At 42.8% G+C, this 15,804-nt stretch overlaps 2 protein-coding genes across 2 annotated transcripts; one reads left to right on the top strand and one right to left on the bottom strand.

Annotated features, from left to right (window-relative positions):
* Positions 1-1,958: 1,958 nt before the first annotated feature.
* On the top strand, positions 1,959-2,942 carry LOC112088430. Its single transcript, XM_024158710.1, has one exon. It carries the CDS (start codon positions 1,959-1,961, stop codon positions 2,940-2,942), a length of 984 nt encoding a protein of 327 aa, XP_024014478.1.
* An 11,405-nt stretch (positions 2,943-14,347) lies between these two features.
* Positions 14,348-15,330, bottom strand: LOC112088424. Its single transcript, XM_024158703.1, has 2 exons — positions 14,846-15,330; positions 14,348-14,789 (listed from the first exon to the last, which is right to left on the bottom strand). Exons 1-2 carry the CDS (start codon positions 15,328-15,330, stop codon positions 14,348-14,350), a joined length of 927 nt encoding a protein of 308 aa, XP_024014471.1.
* Between the last annotated feature and the right edge of the window lie 474 nt (positions 15,331-15,804).

Raw genomic sequence — 15,804 nt, 5'->3', positions numbered from 1 at the left:
ATTTTGGTTGAAGGTTTAATAAAAATCTTACGATTATTAACAATGATGAGTTTATTTTATAGAGGAGCAATTCTCTCTTCTCAAGTTCTCCTAACCGATGTGGGACAGATAAGTTTTGACCAAATTAAATTAAATATATTAATTGTTTAATTCAGTTTTTTGTTGGCATCACTTTTTAATTGCTACAAAATTTGCATTATTTTATTCAAGTGATGCTAATATATACATCAATTATCTAATGATGTAAAATTTGGTTTTGTATCAATATTGTTCAAGTGATGTGATTTAAAATAAATTAATATCAGTTTTATGCAATCGATGTCATATAAACTAATAATAACATCAATTGCATTAACTGATGTTAATACTGTATAATTTATGTCACTTGTAAATAAATGACTCTAATTAGTATCAATTATTTTTCTGATATAATTTATTTGATGCTATCAACACTTTTTTTTGTACTATATATGGTCTATTTTCACGTGAAAATTTTCTTGTGTTTATTGTTTATATTCATCTAGATTTTTCATATTTATAATAGATACATATCAGTGTATGTTGGTGCATTTATATTATAATTTTCATATTAAAAATAGTAACATTTGAAAGTTTTCGTTGCATAATTTTTTGTTTGTTTCATGTAAAGCTTATTTATTGAAAACAATGAAGATTAAGTTTTATGGAATGTACATGTAACAATTTTGGCTATATTTGTATTTTTTCATTAAAATTGAATTTTAAGATCATAATGTATTGTTTTTTTAACATGTTGGATCGTTAGGAAGAAGAAATGAGAAAATGTTATAAACAAATGGACTTCTAGTAACCGGCCCATTAACCATCAGGTTAATGTCTCATGGCCCATTAAGGTTTCTGATACATTAGTTATGTAATGTATATATACACTGCTTATGGAAACAATAAGATAAGAGTTTTTCCCTTAATACGTTATCAGCACGAAGCTCAACTTCAAACGATCATATCTCTCAAAATACAAGGAGTTAGAAGGCGATCTACATATAATTTTGAAGCCCTGGAAGAGAAGAATCTATTGGTGAAAACCGCTCCTCAATCCGACACCAGACGCGCCCTCAAGACTCAAAACAATCGGCGCTGTCCCACCTTAGCGGGTGATTCTTTCCAAGCGGTGGTTCCTCCATTGTAGCAGCTGTTCGTCCTCCCTTCTGGCCATAATTCTCAGGATTTTCCAGTAGATATCTGTGGTCTTTAGCTCCCAGATCATAAGCCGGTCAGAAATCCATTTGGCGAAAAGGTATTATCTAAAACTATAGATCCTAATCAAAGTTTTGGTTTTTTTTTTAAAACCCTAATATGGATCGGTTCTTTTCATGATTCTTCATCGTCTTTTTCGTTTTTAAAACCATAACCAAACCGATCCTCTTTCTTCTTGTCAAAACCCTAATTGGTTTTATTTTTCCTAATCGGCTTTATCATATAAAACCTAAACCCTAATGCTTTGTTCAAACCCTATACCGATCGGTCCTAGCATCATCTAAACCAAACACTAAAATTCCTTGCAACCGAAACCTAAATCTTTGCAAAACCCTAGATCTAAAATCGTTTTGGTTTGTCTATCGTTAAACCGAGATCGATCGGTTAATATCCTAAACCGATCGGTTATTTATCTTAGATCCGATCCTTGAAAACCCTAAAACCGGTCCATGCAAGCTCCTAAATCCTAAAACCCTTAAAAAAAAAAAAAAAAAAAAAAAAAAACCAATGTTTATCTATTAGAGCTAAATTTGGAAACCCTAGTAAACCGGCTAGGTTATAAACCCTAAGGTTCGATTTTAGAGTTCCCTTATATAGCAAGTTTCCTAAAATAGCAAGTTTCCTGAAATGGAAAGTTTTCCCAAGAATACCTTAAATCCCTTATTCCAATGATCATAGTCTCATACTATTGATTATTTAACATAAATTATTATATGTTTCAGATGTCAAACATTCAGAAGGTCGAATATGAGGCACTCACTGTCTCCGGAGATAACTACCTCAAATGGGCCCTTGACACCAAGATCTACCTCAACTCAAAAAGTCTGGGTGAATGCATCAAAGATCCCAACACCGCGACTCAAACAGAACGGTACTCGGCGATATTTATTATCCGCCATCACCTCGCTGAGTCTCTCAAGCAACAATACCTCACTCTTGAGGATCCACTCGAACTTTGGGTGGCACTGAAAAAGCGATATGACCATCAGAAAACGGTCATACTGCCCCAAGCCAAGTTCGACTGGAAGAACCTACGGTTCGAAGATTTCAAATCCGTCGAAGAATTCAATTCCGAACTCTTTCGGATAGTTGCACTCATAAAACTATGTGGCGAGGAGGTCACTGATAAGGATATGCTAGAGAAAACATTCTCTACTTTTGGCACTCCCAATGTTGTTCTCCAACAACAATACCGTGCCATGAATCATAGCACCTATGAGGATTTGATATCTTGCTTACTGCTTGCTGAGAAGAACAATCAGCTTCTGTTGAGGAACAGTGCCGTGCGGCCTCCAGGATCAGCCCCATTGCCAGAAGGAACCAGAAAAGAGTCCAACTTCGTCCAACGTAACAGATCCTCAGATCGTGGACGTGGACGTGGAAATGGACATGGACTGCGCGGCAGAGGACGCGGTAGACCGAACCAAGATAACCGACCTAACCTCAGTTTTGGTCGGGGTAAGGGTCGTGGTATCAACAAACCGACCCAAAGAGGCAGTTCATCTAGACCAACTCCTTGCTCAAGATGCGGAATGACTAATCATTGGGTCAAGATCTGCCGTACTCCCAAATATCTTGCTGAGCTCTACCAGAAGTATGGGAAAGATAATCATGAGGCTAACCTGGTTCATCAAGTCAATGAAGATGACTCAAAGGATGATAAGATTGATGGCATGGATTATGAGCTCTCCGACCTCCTTGATTGATCTCAAAAATCTGAATTTGTTTTTCATTACTCCTTAAACTTTTATCTTTTGTTTTTTGGGATTTATTGTCTTTACTTTGGATTTTTAAGACCTTTTGCTTTTACATTTTAATTTATGGAGTAATGTTTTATTTACATCTCATTTTTGCATGTTATTGAATTATAATTCTTGTTTAATAAAGATATGCAAGACAATATGGATATCATTGTGGATAGTGGATCGAGCCACACCATTCTAAAAGACAAGAATTACTTCATAAATTTAGTAATTAAAACCGCAAACATTAGCACTATAGCGGGTAGTTCGAGCCTAATAGAGGGCCATGGCCAAGCTAATGTGCTGTTATCAAATGGCACATATCTAGACATCTCTGATGTCTTATACTCACCCAGTTCTAAGAGAAACCTATTGAGTTTCAAAGACATAAGATTGAATGGTTTCCATATCGAAACTCAGGATGAAGGGAACAAAGAGTTTTTAATTATCACTAAAATGATAAATGGCCATAAACAAGTTTTTGAAACTATACCCGCCGTATCTACTGGCATTTACTATGCTAAAGTCAGTATGATTGAGGCTAATGCTGCTATCAAAGCACGGTTTTTAGATTACACTATTTGGCATGATCGCCTGGGTCATCCCGGTGCGAACATGATGCGTAAATTAGTCCAGAATTCTAAAGGGCACAGCCTTAAACCAAATGGTATTTTTCCTCAGCACCTCAAGTGCACAGCTTGCTCACAAGGGAAACTGATTACCCGACCTTCACCAGTCAAAGTGTCTAAAGAGACCTTGAACTTTCTGGAAAGAATCCATGGAGACATATGTGGACAAATTCACCCACCTTGTGGAACATTCAGATATTTCATGGTCCTCATTGACGCATCGACCCGCTGGTCGCATGTCTGTCTGCTCTCTTCTAGGAACCAGGCTTTTGCTAGGTTATTGGCCCAAATCATCAGATTACGAGCCCATTTTCCAGACTTCCCATTAAAGACTATACGTCTTGATAATGCTGGTGAATTCACTTCCCAAGCGTTTAATGAATATTGTATGTCCATGGGGGTAAGTGTTGAACATCCCGTTCCACATGTCCATACACAAAATGGATTAGCTGAATCCTTCATTAAACGAATTCAATGGGTTGCTAGACCATTACTCATGAGGTCACAACTCCCGGTCTCAGCTTGGGGACACGCAGTCTTACATGCCGCTGAACTAATACGCATACGACCATCTAGTGAGCACAAATATTCACCATCCCAATTGCTAACGGGTCATGAGCCAGACGTCTCCCATATTAAAACATTTGGGTGTTCAGTCTATGTACCCATTGCACCACCACAGAGGACTAAAATGGGACCTCAAAGGAGGATGGGAATATATGTTGGTTTTGATTCTCCCACCATCATAAAATATCTCGAGCCAACTACAGGAGATCTGTTTAAAGCCAGATATGCAGATTGCCGATTTGATGAATCGGTATATCCTAGATTAGGTGGTGAGACAGACAAGCTGGTAAAAGAACTTTCATGGAATCAAACATCCACACAATGGCAAGATCCTCGGACTCTAGAATGTGATTCAGAGGTCCAAAGAATTATACATTTACAAAAGCTAGCTAATCAATTGCCAGATTCCTTTGCTGACCCGAACAAAGTTACCAAATCGTACATACCAGCTTGTAATGCACCAGTACGAATAGATGTCCCCTCAGGGAAAAGTCAAGTTGCTACAGAGTCTGACGCACGTAAGAAACGTGGCAGACCACCAGGTTCCAAAGATAAGAATCCCCGGAAATCAAAGAAAGGTGCAATGATTGAAACCGGGATTCAAGAGAACACGGATACAGCCTCAGCTGATACTTACCCTATCGAACCATCTCAAGAGGTTTGGGACGCCAAAACTCAAGGTTCTGAAGGGATTGATAATAATGAGATCTCAATCAATTATATCATATTCGGTTCTCTATGGAACAGAAAAGATGTCGACATCAATGAAACTTTTGCATACAAGGTAGCACTTGAGATTGCGCACACGCAAGAGGATCTAGAACCCACGTCTATAATTGAGTGCACTCGTAGATCAGATTGGCTGAAATGGAAAGAAGCCATAAACGTGGAGTTGAATAGTTTAAAGAAACGGAATGTGTTTGGTCCGATCTTAAGGACACCATTCGATGTTAAACCAGTGGGAAACAAATGGGTCTTTGTGCGTAAAAGAAACGAACTCGGCGTAGTCGTTAGATACAAGGCACGCCTTGTAGCACAAGGATTCTCACAGAGACCCGGAATCGATTCTGAGGAGACTTATTCTCCAGTGGTGGATGCAACTACATTTCGATTCCTCATAAGTCTGGCCATAAGAGAAAACTTAGATTTGCGGTTAATGGATGTTGTAACCGCATATCTTTATGGACCACTGGACAGTGAAATCTATATGAGATTACCAGATGGTATTGAGCTCAAAGATAAGCATGCATCTCGTGATAAACACTGCATTAGGCTGAACAAATCCTTATATGGACTGAAACAAAGCGGACGTATGTGGTATAATCGGTTAAGCGAATATCTCATCAGAGAAGGCTACGAAAACGATCCGATCAGTCCATGCATCTTCATCAGAAAATATCAAAACAAAGGATTTGTAATCATAGCAGTATACGTGGATGACTTGAACATCCTCAGAACATCTGGTGAAATCGCCCAAACAGTTGAATGCTTAAAAGCAGAGTTTGAAATGAAAGACCTAGGCAAAACTAAATTCTGTTTGGGATTACAACTTGAGTACGTCAATGACGGAATCCTTGTGCATCAATTGGCATACACTGAAAAGGTACTCAAGAGATTCAATATGGACCAGGCCCACCCATTGACCAGCCCAATGGTTGTGAGGAGCCTTGGATTGGATAGTGATCCATTCGGTCCAAAGAAGGACGATGAAGAAATCCTCGGTCCTGAAATGCCATACCTCAGTGCCATAGGAGCATTAATGTACTTGGCTAGTCACACTAGACCAGACATCTGCTTTGCCGTGAGCCTCTTAGCTCGCTTTAGTTCGTGTCCAACTCAAAGGCACTGGAACGGTATTAAGCACATCCTTAGATACCTTCAAGGTACTAAGGACTTGGGATTATTTTATTCTAACCATAACAAGGATGGTCTAGTTGGTTTTGCTGATGCAGGATATTTGTCAGATCCGCACTGTGCCCGGTCTCAAACCGGTTATGTTTTCACGCATGAAGGAACAGCCATATCTTGGAGATCCATGAAGCAGACTATTGCCGCTACCTCATCCAACCATGCGTAAATCTTGGCCATTCACGAAGCTAGTAGAGAGTGTGTTTGGTTGCGGTCCATGACTCAGCATATCCGATCAGATTGTGGTATGGACGAAGATAAGGAGCCTACGGTGATGTATGAAGACAATGCAGCTTGTATCGCTCAACTCAAGGACGGCTACATCAAAGGTGACCGGACGAAGCATATTCTGCCCAAATTCTTCTTCACTCATGAGCTACAGAAGGATGGTCAGGTCAAGGTTCAGCAAGTCCGATCAAGCGAAAATTCAGCCGATCTATTCACTAAATCATTACCGACTTCTACACTCCGGAAGCTCATTCATCAGATAGGAATGCGTAGACTTAGAGATCTACAGTGATGCCTAAACCAGGGGGAGTAATGCGTGTTGTACTCTTTTTCCTTCACCATGGTTTTTTCCACTGGGTTTTTCTGGTAAGGTTTTAATGAGGCAACGTTCCCCAGCGCATTATAGAGATCCCATTTTTGTGACAGGCACGGTTACCTTGTCCAAGGGGGAGTGTTATAAACAAATGGACTTCTAGTAACCGGCCCATTAACCATCAGGTTAATGTCTCATGGCCCATTAGGGTTTCTGATACATTAGTTATGTAATGTATATATACACTGCTTATGGAAACAATAAGATAAGAGTTTTTCCCTTAATAGAAAATATATTGTTACTTGGTTATTTTTAATTATGTTTTCGTATAATTGTCCGCTTTAAGTTGAGTGTATGACGCAAAATGGACATGTACTTCATGTTGAAATACTCATCATTCTATTACTGCACTTTTCATTTGATATATATTCAAAAAATAGTATTAGAAAATGCATTAGTCTGGTGTTTTGTTAGTTTGATAGTGTATATGATTATGATATCCTTCATTATGAAGTTTTTATCTTGAATTGTTACATGTATGTATGACTTACTTTTTTATTTATAAATAGAAATTTTGTTTTTACATATTTTTACCCATCTTCTTCACCCATTAGAACAGAAGTGCCTCCTTGTGCTTTTCGTCCCTGTAAAGCTGGTGCCTCTTCTCAACCTTTCCTGAAGCCATCGCCGATGCCATACTCCTTAGTGAAGATCCCAAATAACACTGCAGTAAATCGAGAGAGGAAGAAGGAGAGAGATCGGGATTCTATAGAGAGAATTGAGATTTGATCAAATCAAACCCAATAAATAAAATAAAAAATTCCAGTAAATCAAAATTTAATGAAGAGAAGGAGAGCAATCGAGAGCAGAAGAAGGAATAATAGTTTCTTTTTATATATGTAACTTTTTTTCTTTTAAATAAAATCAATTTTAGTAAATAAAGAAGGACAAAATCGGATTTTAAAAATATAAATGTTGTAAAATATATGACATTTAAAATTTTATATATTCAAAAAATAATGATTGATAGTTTGAGTATTAAAAACATAAAGATCAATAGTTCATGTATTTTGTTTCCAAATTTTATATAGTTGGTGTATTTTTCCTAATAGTTATTTTGCACTTTCTCAGTTTATCATTTTTATATTTTGTTACTAAATATACTTCATTGAATCTATCTTTCCAATTAGTACCTTTAAAATTTTGTATATTTGTTTGTTTCTATATTCTTTTCTTTTTTCTTTTCTATCATTTTTATCTCTAATTTTGATATTCTCTTATCTTTCTGATTACTTTTTGAATTTTTTTTTGTGTATTGTAGTTTAATAGTTTTCTTTGTTCTTGAGTTGCTTGAAATTTTTTTTAACTATTGTCTTTATTTTTGGTCTAAGACTTATTTTTTTCTATTTTTATTGATTGAATTATCTTTGTTAGTTCGATGAGATTAAATCGCAAGAAAAATAAAATAAGAAGACAATCATTATACTGAATTTTGATGTTAATTTATTCTAAGGTTATTCATTAATATTTTTTAATTTAACATAGTAAATATAAATTAAATAGTTTATATATATTTATTTATTGTTAAATGGATTTTTTAGTTTTATTGTTTTATTTTTTATTCTTCGCTTTTTTTGAAAGATATATTGTTTTCAGTTTTAGCCTCATAACTTGTTTGATTTATTTTCAGAAAAATAATAATATATATAATATAATTTTCCCAAAAAATCAGACCTATCCTGGGTATAGACCAGGATGAAATTTTCAACGATTTTACTGCAAATTTGTTTTCTTTAAACAACGACTATTTTTTATTAATTTTTTGGATTTGTTCCAAGTTTACTTCAATTTAAAGTTGAATTAGAAGTTTTGATTCAATCTCTTTCATTTTCAAAGCAATCATTGAATGTGGAAGCAGAACGAAAGTTTAGACATTTAATTTGTTTATTAACATATGAAAACTATAAAATACAATCAAATCCAAAACCCAAAATAACAATGGGTACTCCATTACTCTATCGAATCCATTAGATTAGTCCATTTGACCTACAAATCCAACAACAACTACTCATATTCTTCGCCTATTAGAACAGAAGTACCTCCTTGAAAAAATTAAGGGATCCGAAATTTCTAGGGTTTATCGCAAGAACAGTAAGATCAAAAGAAGGTTTTTTTGCTGGAAAAGTGTTTTAGTCTTATTGCTCTCGAGTTGTGTAAAAGTTCCCTTATGAATTGCATACATTGTCTATTTATACTAACTTTTTAAACCGCCTAGCCAAAAATCTCTTCGTGCGGCCACCGTCACAATGCCTTGCCTAGGGGTTTTATGGGCTTTCGCCTTTCGAGACTTCGGCTCGGCCCGTCTGGAAGAACCGGCTCGGCCCAACACAAAGGAAAGTGGCTCGGCCCATGCTTCCTCTCGCGCAGCTCGGCCCACTCTTCTTTCTTCTCGCGGCTCGGTCCATCTATCCTTCTCCACGGCTCGGTCCACTCGCCTTGGTGAACACAGCTCAGCCCACTTGTTTTGTGGGACAGCTCGGCCCATATTTGGTGGGCAGCTCGGCCAAATCGGTTTTCTCTAATACTTGTCATTTTTGAGATGGTTTTATCCGTTTGGGGTGAAACCGACCCCAACAGTTAGCCCCCCAGCTCGTCAGTTTCGGAGACAAGAGTGACGAGGTTCATTGCTCGTGGTCATGGGATAAATCATCGAATTAGGCCATTGCGAAACAATTCCAGATGAGGCGTTTTGGGAATAAAAATGCCGAGCCGCTCTTCGACGAAGCATAATAGCGAGCTATTTTTTTTTTTTTTTTGACGAGACTGCTTGAAGGAAAATGCCGAGCCGTTCAAAAGATGAGGCTACTTTGACAAAGATAGCGCCGAGCTGTGCTTAGCGATGAGGTGTTTCAAGATAAAGATAATGTCGAACCGTTTTGTTAACAACGAGGCGTGGTGCAATCTGTGCTGTTTGGTGAGATATCCTTAGGAAAAGGATTGTACGCGAGGCGACTTGTGAAAGTTAAGCCGAGCCGAATAAACGACGAGGCGTTTTGCGAAAGTTATGCCGAGCCGAATGAACGACGAGGCGTTTTGTGAAAGTTGTGCCGAGCCGAATAAACGATGAGGCGTTTTGTGAAAGTTGTGCCGAGCCGAATAAACGACGAGACGTTTTGTGAAAGTTGTGTCGAGCCGAATAAACGACGAGGCGTTTTGTGAAAGTTGTGCCGAGCCGAATAAACGACGAGGCGTTTTGTGAAAGTTGTGTCGAGCCAAATAAACGACAAGACGTTTTGTGAAAGTTGTGCCGAGCCGAATAAACGACGAGGCGTTTTGTGAAAGTTGTGCCGAGCCGAATAAACGATGAGGTGTTTTCTGAAAGTTATGCCGAGCCGTATCGACAAAGCATGGTTCGGTTCACACAGCTTGATGAGATATTTTCAGATACCGTAGCTGTGTAATGGGCTCGGTTTATCTGGACAGAGCGGCTGTTAGTTCTTTCCAAGGCATCTTGAGTGACGGACGCGCCAAGAGGTTACGCATTCGCCGCGGACTTCACGCACCCCCATCGAACACCTTCGCGCCATCCCGAGGTCCACGCGGACTTCACGCGCTTCGGTTTTCCTATAAATAGGTCAGCTCATTCGTTCCTCCTCATAATCTTCAGATCCATTCGTTTTCACTAAAAGGTAGCTCTCCCTTCTCTCTTCTTTCTCTCTCTAGTTTTATTTATTTTCCGGCTAGGGTTCCGAGGTCTCCGCTGCTCCAGATCTTTTTCCGACGAAAGTTCGCCGCGTAATATTGTAATTCCCGTATAAGCTGTAAATCATGTCGAACCGTTCTGACGATTCGTTGGATTCGCTTTTTAACTACGAGCCAAGCCGTGTAGATGCCGAGGTGGGAGGTGTAACAGGATCTTCCGAGGCGTCTATCTCGCCGAGCCCTTCCAACCGTGCATCCGAAAGCAACGAGGCGTCGAACCGTTCATATCCGTCAGGCGCTCGCTCTCCAGATGACGAGCTGTCGGTTTCGACGAGCCGCCCTCAGGGTCCCGCTCTCAACGAAGATGTTAATCATGCCGCAGTGAAAGCCGAAGAGGAAGCGTTTCCCTTTGATCTGTTCGAGGCGAAGCGTGAATTAGAACGTCTCATGGAGTCCCGAGGTGCTTCTTCATTGGGGCGAGGGAAACGAGTGAAAAGACAAAAACCTGACCCGCCCGGCTCTACGCTCTCCTCCCCTGACTCACTCGAGGCGTTGAGATGATGTTTTTCCAGACGAAGTGTTCGACTTGAGCATCCTTTATGCTTGCGTAAGAATCGGCCTCGACCCACTTAGAAAAATAATCCGTGAGGACGAGCAGAAAGCGCTTCTGCTTCGATCGATGTAGAGGTCCGACTATATCCATCGACAATCTCATGAAAGGATAAGGTGATGAGATCGATGACAGCAGCTCGGTAGGCTGGTGAATTGTTGGCGCGTGCCGTTGACACTTCTCGCACTTTGCCGTGAACTTCTCGCAGTCCTTGACCATCGTAGGCCAGAAGTAGCCGTACTGATTTATCTTGATCGCGAGCGACCTTCCGCTAGAATGGTTTCCGCATGCGTCGCTGTGCACTTCGTGCATGATCTTTCTTGCCTCCGGTCCTTCGACGCACGTCATGAGTGGTCCTGAAAATCTTCATTTAAACACCTCGCCGTCGACTAGGACATATCGCGCGGCCTGAGCCTCTAATTTGCGGGCTTCCCACTTGTTGGTTGGTACTTCTCCATCGACGATATACACTCGGATGGCTCCGAGCCATTCTTTATCGCAGCCGTACTCCAGCTTGGCTGGTGAGGCGTCTTCATCCATAGCGACTGCTTCGTCGTTTTCTGGTTTCTGCTCGGGAGGATTTATCAGCCAAACTCCTTCTACCTCTTCGATGCTAGGACGTTCGATGAATTCGACTGGAATTGTCCGTCGGAGATCTGGGTCTGAAGTCGAAGCAAGTGCTGCCAAGGCGTCAGCCGAGGTGTTTTCGCCTCGGGGTATTCGTGTGAGTTCGAACTCGTCGAACTTTTGCACCAACTCTCTGACCACCTTGAGGTAAGCTCCCATTCGTCCGTCTTTCGCCTCGTATTCGCCGTTGAATTGACACGCTACGAGCTGTTAATCGCAAAAGGTTCTTATCTTTCGAACTCCGATTCCTTGTGCTAGTCGTATGCCGGCGATCAGCGCTTTGTATTCTGCTTCGTTGTTCGAGGCATGGAAGTTCAGGCGAAAAGACTGCTCCAATATTTTTCCGGTGGGAGAGGTGAGACGGATTCCTATTCCCGAGCCGTGTTTAGACGACGAGCCGTCGACGTGCAGCGTCCATACTTCGTCTGGGGTTGGCTCGTTCATTGCTTCGGCTGGAAGTTCGATGAGAAAATCTGCGAGCACCTGTGATTTTGCGGATGACCTGTTCCGATACTCGATGTCGTACTCGCTCAACTCTATGGCCCACTTGGCGAGCCGACCGGATTGGCTCGGGCTGTGTAGGATCGAGCGCAGCGGAAGTGTAGCGAGCACAACAATCGAATGTGATTGAAAATACGGACGTAGCTTGCGAGCTGAGACTACGACGGCTAGGGCGACTTTCTCGATCTGGGGGTAGCGGGTCTCGGCGTCGGTCAGTGTCTGGCTGACGTAAAAAATGGGTTTTTGCTCGGACCGTTCTTTTTTGATAAGCACCCCACTCACAGCTGTAGCAAATACGGCGATGTAGAAGAAGAGAGGCTCTCCTTCAACTGGTTTCGCCAAGATCGGCGGGCTTGCCAGATAACTCTTCAATTCATGGAAAGCTGCTTCGCATCGCTCGTCCCACTCGAATTTCTTATTTCCGCGAACGGTGTCGTAGAAAGGCAGGCACTTGTCGGTGGAATGGGAAATAAACCTGTTTAGCACAGCGACCCTTCCTGTAAGCCTTTGCACTTCTCGCTTCGTCCTTGGAGAGGGCATCTCGATTAATGCCTTGATCTATTTGGGATTCGCATCAATGCCTCGGTGAGTTACCAGATAGCCGAGAAACTCCCCCGAGGTGACCGCAAATCTGCACTTCGCCGGGTTCAATTTCATGTTGTATTTGTTCAACTGCTCGAAGCATTCTCGTAGGTGCGCGATATGATCTTTCTCTTCGAGTGATTTGACTAACATATCGTCGATGTATACCTCCATGGTTTTTCCGAGCTGATCCGCGAACATTTTATTGACGAGCCGTTGATATGTTGTCCCTGCGTTCTTAAGTCCGAACGGCATGACTTTGTAGCAGTATATCCCCCGATCAATTATAAATGCTGTCTTTTTCCGATCATCAGGATGCATTAGGATTTGGTTGCGCGTCCATAAATATTAACAGCCTATTTCCCGCAGTGGTTTCGACGAGCCGGTCGATGTGCGGCAGAGTGAAACTGTCTTTTGGGCATGCCTTGTTGAGGTCAGTGAAATCTACACAGACCCGCCACTTGCCGTTCTTCTTCTTCACAACCACTGGATTCGCAATCCAGTCTGGATATTTGGCCTCGGTGATTGATCCCACTTTGAGCAATCTCTCCACTTTGTCGTTAACTGCTTTAGCTCGTTCAGGTCCGAGCTTCCTTCTTTTTTGCTTCATTGGTTTGAAGGTTGGGTCCACGTTCAGCTTGTAACAGGTCACGTTGATGCTTATGCCCGGCATATCTTCCGCTGTCCAAGTAGAAGTGTTGATGTTCTCTTTGAGGTGGGAAAGAAGTTTGCTTCTCAGAGGTTCTTCTAGTTTTGCTCCGATTTCAACGCATCGTTCCGGACGCGCTTCGTCTATACACACCGAGTCCACCGCATCACACACCGGCTCGGCGCGCGTTTTGCGGCTCTCCACGATCTGTAATTGCTATAAGAGTTTCGAGAGTTCGTTCGCAGGCTCTCGGTCCGTCTTCATCTTTTTGCGATCTATGTCTGCTCGTGCGTCGGTGACGGGGTTCCTCAGCTTGTGCTCCGCTAAGCAGCACATTCGCGACTCCTTCTGATTCCCCCAGATCGTTTTGATACCTGCTGGAGTCGGGAATTTGAAGCAGAGGTGATAAGTGGAAGGGACCGCCCTCATCGCGTTGATACATGGAGTTCCCATGATCACATTGTAGATTGCTGGGTGATTGGTGACACAGAATTCGACGATCCTAGTGACTCCGCCAGCTACCACAGGGAGACTAATTGTTCCCATAGTCATCGTTGTTTCTCCTGAAAATCCGGTTAGAGGTTTGGGGATCCCTATCACCTTGGACAGATCGATTCTCATCCTTCTGAGTGTCTCCCTGAAAATGACGTTCACCAACCTCCCAGTATCGATGAGCACCCTTGCTACATCGTGATCTCTGATCGTTAATTCGATCACCAATGGTTCGTTGTGTGGTCTATCGATTCCTGTCGTTTCCTCCTCGGCGAAGGAGATCACTGTATTCGGGAGGTCGGTCGGTTCTGTCCAATTTTCCTTCGCTTCGGCTCGACGCTGATAAGCTTTGATGGAGGAGACCGTGTCTTGGTAATATTGAGATCCACCCATGATCATGTTGATCCTTTGCCTCGGCTCGGGTCGCTCTTCGGGTTTGCCTCTCCTGTCCCGCTTGGAGTTATCGCCTCGTCGGAGAGGATTTGCGGGTTCTACCGCGCCGCTCAGCTCGGCTCCTTCTTTTGGTTCATTAGGGACGAGGTCTTTGAGGTTAACCGCGTTCTAGAGCTCTCCCGCCGCCATCTTAGCTGCGAGTTTGGCTCCTAGGGTTCGGCATTGTGCCGTTGAGTGCCTGTAGGTCTGGTGATACTCGCAGAATGCCTTTTCGTCGTAGTTGGTGGGCTTTCTTACCCAAGTGTTGTTGCGAGGCTCTCCTCTTCCGCGTCCAGCGCCTACTTGGTAGTTGTGTGCACCTCCGCTTCTAGGTTCGTCCGAGCTCTGTGTTGTTGCGTTGTTTGATGGATTGCCTTTCTTCGAGGGGCGCGTCAAAATTGAGCTTCGGATCGCTGCTTTCGTTGCTTCGTACTGCTCGTCCAGATTCTTTATCTCCTCCTCATTTACGACGAAGTCTGATGACCGATGCAAGGCATCTTGAATCGTTTGTGGTGTGTTGAGTGCTATTTCCCGTCGGGATTCGGATTGTACCACAAAGACCGTTTCAGAGCTTCGAGTGCAGCCTTGTCGCTTATTCCTTCTATTTTGGATACGACTGCTTTGAACCTTGCCATGTAATCCCAAAGCGGTTTGTTCGGTCCTTGGGATAGCGTCCACAGGTCGGCATCAGAAGTTCCTCTATCCATAAACATCGAGTATTGTTTAAGGAACAAGGCGGAGAGCTGTTGGAAACTGCCGATTGAATTGCGCTCTTGCCTCGAAAACCACTCGAGCGCGGCTCCCTTGAGATGTTCCAAGAAGAGCAAGCAATATCCGGCATCTACTTCCCGCTCGGTCAGTTTGGCAGCGTTCTTTGTGAAAACTCGTCCCATTGCTATCCGAAATGCTGTGATGTGTGCTTTCAGATCGGTCGTTCCTTCGCAGAACGGGATTCTCACCTTCCCGGGCTCGGGAATCCTAGCTTCTGTGATTCTTGCCGTGAATGGTGTTCTCTGGGTTTCTTCAAGCATCCGATCGATCTCGAGCGCAGCACTCGTCGCGTTATGCACTTGAGACTTCATGGCGCGTATCTCGGCTACTGTCCGAGCCATCGAGGCTCGCAGTTCTTTGATTTCGAGGGTTTGTGTGTGAGTCATTCCCTTTGATTGGGGAGGTCGCTCCCGCTCTTCTCTCCTCGGCTCGTCTTCGCGCTCCGCCTGCTCGATCCATTGGAGGTTTTCTTCTTCTTCAATCGGGTTGTCGCCACGAGCCTGATCGGTGATTTCATCAGTCCGGATGCCGTTTAGAGCCGAGCCGAGCCGAGCTGTTTTGTTGCAAGTTCGTGGTTCCATCGTTCTGTTGGGCGTCCACGTCGATCGCGTCATTCTCCTCTTTGCTGGCTCGTCGCCTTGAGTTCCGACGGAGTGGAGGCGGCTCGGTCATGTTGACTCGGGTTGCCGCGGGAGTCTGTTCGCCGAAGGGATGAAACATTGGTGGAGCCAAGGGGTTTCTTGTGCCGCTCCCCGAGGCCTCTGCAGGTGTTGAGAAATCGAAGCGTCTCCGGTTTCCATCCATCGGGTCGGAGA

This window comes from Eutrema salsugineum, unplaced genomic scaffold (genome assembly GCF_000478725.1).
Source record: "Eutrema salsugineum unplaced genomic scaffold, Eutsalg1_0 scaffold_8, whole genome shotgun sequence".
NCBI classification, from domain to species: domain Eukaryota; kingdom Viridiplantae; phylum Streptophyta; class Magnoliopsida; order Brassicales; family Brassicaceae; genus Eutrema; species Eutrema salsugineum.
This window is presented reverse-complemented; position numbering and strand designations above follow the sequence as displayed.